General features: G+C 44.6%; 1 protein-coding gene across 1 annotated transcript; it reads left to right on the forward strand.

Annotated features, from left to right (window-relative positions):
* The first annotated feature begins 665 nt into the window (after window positions 1-665).
* Window positions 666-5,443, forward strand: ptrh1 (peptidyl-tRNA hydrolase 1 homolog). Its single transcript, XM_061729884.1, has 5 exons — window positions 666-913; window positions 2,158-2,377; window positions 2,660-2,759; window positions 3,425-3,470; window positions 3,592-5,443. Exons 1-5 carry the CDS (start codon window positions 719-721, stop codon window positions 3,820-3,822), a joined length of 792 nt encoding a protein of 263 aa, XP_061585868.1. The 5' UTR covers window positions 666-718; the 3' UTR covers window positions 3,823-5,443.
* Window positions 5,444-6,035: the final 592 nt, after the last annotated feature.

A 6,035-nucleotide genomic window follows, 5' to 3' on the forward strand; every position in this document is an offset into this window, starting at 1 on the left:
AGAGTCATTCATTTTAGCATTCGAAGACATCTTTCTTTGATGTTAACGTCCGTTGGCGCGTTAGCAAGCTTGTGTTCAAACTTTTACCTTCACGTAGTTCCCGAAGTTATTTACTTTTTCCACAGGTTTTTAACCCTGGCACCAAAATATTAACTTATTAAAGTCACTTTTGTATCATAAAAACGTTTAAATTACCGCATGTTCTGTCTGCCTATTCACAAAGCCTCAAGTTGTTTGACGGAGAAACTGCGCACCGAACAACCTACGCCACCGCCATCTTGGCTCCCTCCTGGAGCACCACAATGTCAGGAGGTTTACATGTGTATGAGGACTAGCTGACGTTTAAGAACAATAATTTAAAAAGGAAAACAGTTCACAGGCAAAACTGAACTTGATTGTTTTATCGACGTTGGTGTCATTACGGTTTGTGGTCGTTTTAATCTGTTTTTGTTGGCCCTATCATGCTATTTTGAGTGACCAACAAGGTACAGTAACTGCAGCATGCTCTCAGGTAATTCCACACAACTGAGATGTAAATGCTGTTTAAAACTTTAACTTCTCCAAGGATGTCAAAAACGTGGCTAGTTAATTGTTGTGCGAAAGTAATCTAGCTTGAGAGGCGTTTTCTACTATATGAACCCCAAACCAGTAATTATAACCTATTTATTACCTTAAAGCTTGAAATTTAACTAATCGTAAAGAACAAACGCTCTACTTCATGAGCCGAACGGTAAAGAGGTCGTTTTTTAGTCAATATTTTTGGTTTTTGTTAACTTTTTTGTGTAGGTTGTTGAGCTTTAACGCAATGCGACGACTTTTAACGAGAGTTTTGAACCGAGTTTTGTTGGGCGGCTCGTTCACGCCGGCGACGGGCACGGAGGCGGAGGTTCACACGCACGCGCGCCGCAAGCTGGTAAGTGCAACCCCCTCGTATGAGTTTAAACCAGAGGTGTCAAAAGTATTCACATTCATTACTCAGGTAGAAGTATAGATACTAGAGTTTAAAAATATTCCTGTAGAAGTTGAAGTATCAACTCAAGTTTTTTACTCAAGTAAAAGTATAAAAGTACTGGTTTCAAAACTACTTAAAGTATAAAAGTAAAAGTAATGTAAGGGGGGAAAAAGCCATTAAGGACAAAAGCCATTGAAAATGAATACATCTTAGTATATTGCAAATATATTAAAGAACCATATATGTGTACTATTGAGCATTAACATGTGTTTCAGAGAGCAGAAGATATGATGACTAGTTGCCTATAAGTATTGTAATGGTGCAAAAAGTCAAACTTCAGAGGCATGTTATCATTTATCCTAACCTTTATTGGAATTAACATCCAAGTTTAGTTGCAGGAATCTGTAAGAACAAAACTGGACAAGAACATCTGTGCCACAACCAAATTCAATCTATCCGGATAGTTTTTTTTTAAAGGCCGAAATGAAATAGATTAACGAGGCTGTTTTTAAAATGTAAGGAGTAAAAAGTACAGATAATTGCGTGAAAATGTAAGGAGTAAAAGTAAAAAGTCGTCTGAAAAATAATTACTCCAGTGAAGTATAGATAACCAAAATTTCTACTTAAGTAAGGTAACGAAGTATTTGTACTTCGTTACTTGACACCTCTGTCTATAACTGTGTTTAAGTTGTTAGATCTGAGGGATGTGTTTTGTGAAAAATGATTGTCAGTCCCATCAAACCAAACTGCATGTAAAAAACATTGAATTTAAGAGTTTTTGAGATTTGGCCAAAGTATGCATACCATAATTAAAATGTTGAATTTTTGTTGTTCTGTTTTGTTTACAATTCGGCATAATTGTCATTCAGCTAAATACAACCTTGTGCGGGATATTAATGTGATCTATACTGTTTGACTGGCCGGCTTGTTTTTTTGCTCCTGATTATTCTGTGGAGTTGATGTGTTTGAATTTGATCTGTTTTCGTTGGTTTATTCTCAATAAAATATGGATTTATGAGATTTGAAAATGATTGAAAAACAGGATCTGAATCCAGCTCTCACAAGTTTGACTTCACTTTAACCATGTTGGTTCCTGCTGATGAAGAAAATGTTTAAAAACGAGTGTTTGGTTCGGTCAGATCCTCTCAGGAATCAGAACGAGGACTTGTGGGTCACCGGCTGTTCTTGTGTGTGTCCCGGGTCAGGTGGTGGGCCTGGGGAACCCGGGGATGGAGGGTACCAGACACAACGTCGGCATGGCGGTGCTCGGCGCACTTGCCGCCCGGCTTGGGGTGGCTGACCGTTGGCGTGGCGACAAGTACGTGTCCGGTGAAGTCATCTTGTCAGAGGTCCAACAGACGCATGTGGTGCTGCTCCGTCCCAGGCTGCTGATGAACGTCAACGGGGTGTCTGTGGCCAAAGCAGGTGAGGTCACCGTGAGAGGCGAGTGAGATAACCTCTGATCTAACTAGACCCCCGGTCCAGGATGAGCCCAGGCTCATGTGCTCATGTCCTCCGGGGGGGGTCATGTTAGTTTACGCTTTAATTTCTTGATACTCTGACAATAAATCGTGAAATTGGTGCTCCTGCCATCCCACAGACCTTTTTCCTGGTACAGAACGTACCAGTGAAGCTTCTCATAACTGTTTAAAAACAACCAAGATTTTGCCGCAAAGCTTTAAATAATCTGTCTCTGTCCCTTTCCAGCTAGTAAATACGGCATAAAACCCGAGGACATCCTGCTGGTCCACGATGAACTAGACAAACCTCTGGGGAAGATCGCTGTGAAAAGAGGAGGAAGTGCCAGGTGTGTTTGTGACCCGTTAGCACGCGTGTCGTCGGGGCGGTGGATAAAATCAGTCCTTAGACATGGAGGGTTACGAATTTTCTAATTGTTAATTTTATAATGTCGTAAAATGTATAATTTTCTAGTTGCTAATTATTTTTTTTAAGGATTTTGTGGCACTAGTGGCCTTTATTGAGAAAGTAGCTATGCTAATGTACTTCAACATTAATCTCAACATTTTCCGACCTTTTTCTCGAAATTTCGACTTTATAAACTTTATTCACGAAATTTTGTGTACATGCGTATGTATGCGTATATATATTAAATATAGTAATAATGCACATGTATGTGCCTTAGGTTTTTACCGGCATGGTGTCAACCATTAATATGTGTGCAGACAAGGTAAAAAAAAAAAGAGAAAGTAGGTATGCAGGAGACGAGTATAGAGAGGGGGGGGACACTGCAGTACAGAGCGACAGGCCGGGACTCTAACCTGCGCTGCCCTCACGAGGACTACAGCCTCCACAAATGGTGCCACTGAGCCATCCAGAGCCCCTAGTTACTAATTATTAATTAAAAAGTAAACGTTAACCTCCGGAACTAAAGTATTCTTGTGTTTATTAGAGACTGGGTTGTAACTTTAAGACGTTTATTCTTTTATCTTCTCATCCTGCTCGGGGCCACAGAGGTCATAACGGCGTCCGCTCATGTGTCGACTGTCTTCACACTGATGTAAGTGTTTGTTTGTGTGTCAACACACCACTTCATGCTCCTATTGGTAAAGTAACTTTATGTGAGATAAAAGTAAATACGAGATGAACTTGAGATCCTCTGCGTCTTCTCCCTGCCGCAGGTGATGCCCCGCCTCCGGGTGGGAATCAGCCGGCCCGCGGGGAAAACGTCCGTGGAGCGCCACGTTCTGAGCCGGTTCACCTCGGAGGAGCAGAAGGTTCTGGGCTCGGTTCTGGTCCAGAGCGTGGAGCTGCTCCTCTCCCAGATCTCCCAGCAGGACTTGCAGCCCCCCTCCCCTCCAGCAGGGGGCGGGCGAGCACCGGCCGGGGACTCGGCCGCCGCTCAGAGCTGAAACTGAAACTCTGGACTCCTTCACCTGTGATGAAACTAGATCACCGTCTCCGGGTTTATCGTCATGCTTTTTACTTTTATTTTTTGTTAAAAACAAGCTCAAAAGGAGGAGGAACCTCCGACGGGGGCACAGAGGTGCCTTTAAAGCCACGTGCGCCCCCATCCAGGGGTCTCCCTCTCAGGGAAGGACTTGCATCTTTCAGCAAGACGACGCTAAACCACATTGAACATCTGTTTTAAAAATGTGTGGCTTCACGTGTGTCCGGACCGTCCACTGACTGAACACTTCCATAGTTTTGAAGAGGTCCGGTCATCTTTTCAGACGAGAACGTGATCCCAGATATTGGTGGACTTGTTAGAAGCAGCATTGATACGAGGAATCACCCAACGGTTCTTTAATCCTCACCTTTCCTACGGTGTCCTGACACCGTAGGAAATAAAACCTGAAATAAAACCTTGTTTACTTTTGTGTTTTGTGGCCGAGAGCGTGAGCCTCCACGTGGTGAACCCCCCCCAAACCTCACGGTCCTCCTCATCCTCCCCGACGGGACTCTCTCGACTAGAAACATATTGATTTCCTTCCCCGCGATTGTCACGCTAATTAGACTCTTAATCAATTAGGTGTCTTTTAATGAGCAGCATCCCATCGAGAGGCGCTGGCGTTCCCACACTGCAGAGACCGCCAGCGGGCGGACGGATGCTTCGGCGGGGGAGGTGGGCCGAGAAGAAAAACCAAATCCCAAAAGAGCATAAAAAGCAGCGGAAAGAGGCCGACGGGCCGCTGAATGAGGATCGATACAAAGGAGGCCGGTAGATCGCGATGGAGCTGCAGAAGAAAAGGCCGGCGAGAAACAAAAGGGGGGGGCAAACATTGTTTAGACCCGGTTTGTGTGAGGCCTTCTGTCCTGCTGCCGCGCCGGGTCACAATGGGCAGGGACACACTTGTGGATGTGTGTGTGTTAGAGGAAACTTCAGTGACACCCCCACCTCCTAAAACCTCCCACCCTTTGCTGCCGTGACCCCGGCGATCCACCCTTCGCCTCCATCAGGCCACTTTCCCAGCCCCTCCTCGCTGGTCAGCTCTGGGAGGCTCCTCCGGCGGGGGACAGAGGTCAGCAGCAGGCTGAACGCCCAGGTCTTTGAGAAGACCCCAAATTTATTCAGGAATGGGAGCCCCCCCCAGTTCTCTGTAGTCGGGGGTAGCTGCCCGGTGGGGGGTCTTCCCACTAACTCTGCAGCAGCACAAAACATGGCCTCTGACTCCAGCTGTGGTGAGAAGCCTAATTTTGAAGAGCCCCATTAGTGTTCATCTATAGGTGATGGATATTTTCGGACGGCTTCGTGCCTGCAGTCCGACAGCACTGGATCCCAAACCGCGTGCAATTTGTGGATACGCCCCTTTTTTCTTTTCTTTTTTTGGAGGAAGGAGGAGGAAAACTTTTTTTTAGAAGTTTACCACTCTAACTTTTATGGGACTACTGTGGCAGGACATGAACTATGCAGCAGAGAAACAAGTTAAACTGGGTGCAGTTCCTCTCTTGACCACTAGGGCTCCAAAAGTGAGTCAATCACTATTGATTGGCATGTTAAAATGTCTAACTTTACAGAAGAAATAAAAGTTTTGGACTCAATGAGTAGATTTCACATCCATGATCACTGTACAGGAGTTTGAGATTAGATTAGATAGATTACATTAATACACATATATACACACGTATGTATGTATGTATGTATGTATGTGTATGTATGTATGTATGTGTATGTGTGTGTATATATATATACATATATATATATATATATACCATTGTTACACCGTCATAAAAAATGCATACCGCTCTGTTCCCCGCGCAGCTCTTGGTCACTCTGACCATTGTCTGCTCCACCTCATCCCTACCTACAGGCAGAAATTAAAGACCTCGAAGCCTGTAGTTAATACTGTTAAAAAGTGGACTGAGGAGTCAAAGCTGGAGCTCCAGGACTGTTTTCAGATCACCGACTGGAGTGTCTTTGAAGCTGCGGCCTCAGATCTCCATGAACTGACTGATACTGTTACATCCTATATCAGTTTCTGCGAGGACATGTGTGTGCAGACCAAGACGTTCTGCACATACAATAACAACAAATCCTGGTTCACTCCGACCCTCAGAAAACTACGCAAAGACAAGGAGGTTGCCTACAGGAGCGGCGACCGAGCCCTGTTCAGGCAGGCCAAAA

Source organism: Cololabis saira, chromosome 9 (assembly GCF_033807715.1).
Source record: "Cololabis saira isolate AMF1-May2022 chromosome 9, fColSai1.1, whole genome shotgun sequence".
Classification (NCBI taxonomy): Eukaryota; Metazoa; Chordata; class Actinopteri; order Beloniformes; family Belonidae; genus Cololabis; species Cololabis saira.

Coding starts and splice junctions, on each gene's coding strand:
- ptrh1 (XM_061729884.1), top strand. CDS start 719: ATGAGCCGAACGGTAAAGAGGTCGTTTTTTAGTCAATATTTTTGGTTT. Junction 914..2,157: donor CGCACGCGCGCCGCAAGCTG/GTAAGTGCAACC, acceptor GTCCCGGGTCAG/GTGGTGGGCCTGGGGAACCC. Junction 3,471..3,591: donor TCGACTGTCTTCACACTGAT/GTAAGTGTTTGT, acceptor TCCCTGCCGCAG/GTGATGCCCCGCCTCCGGGT.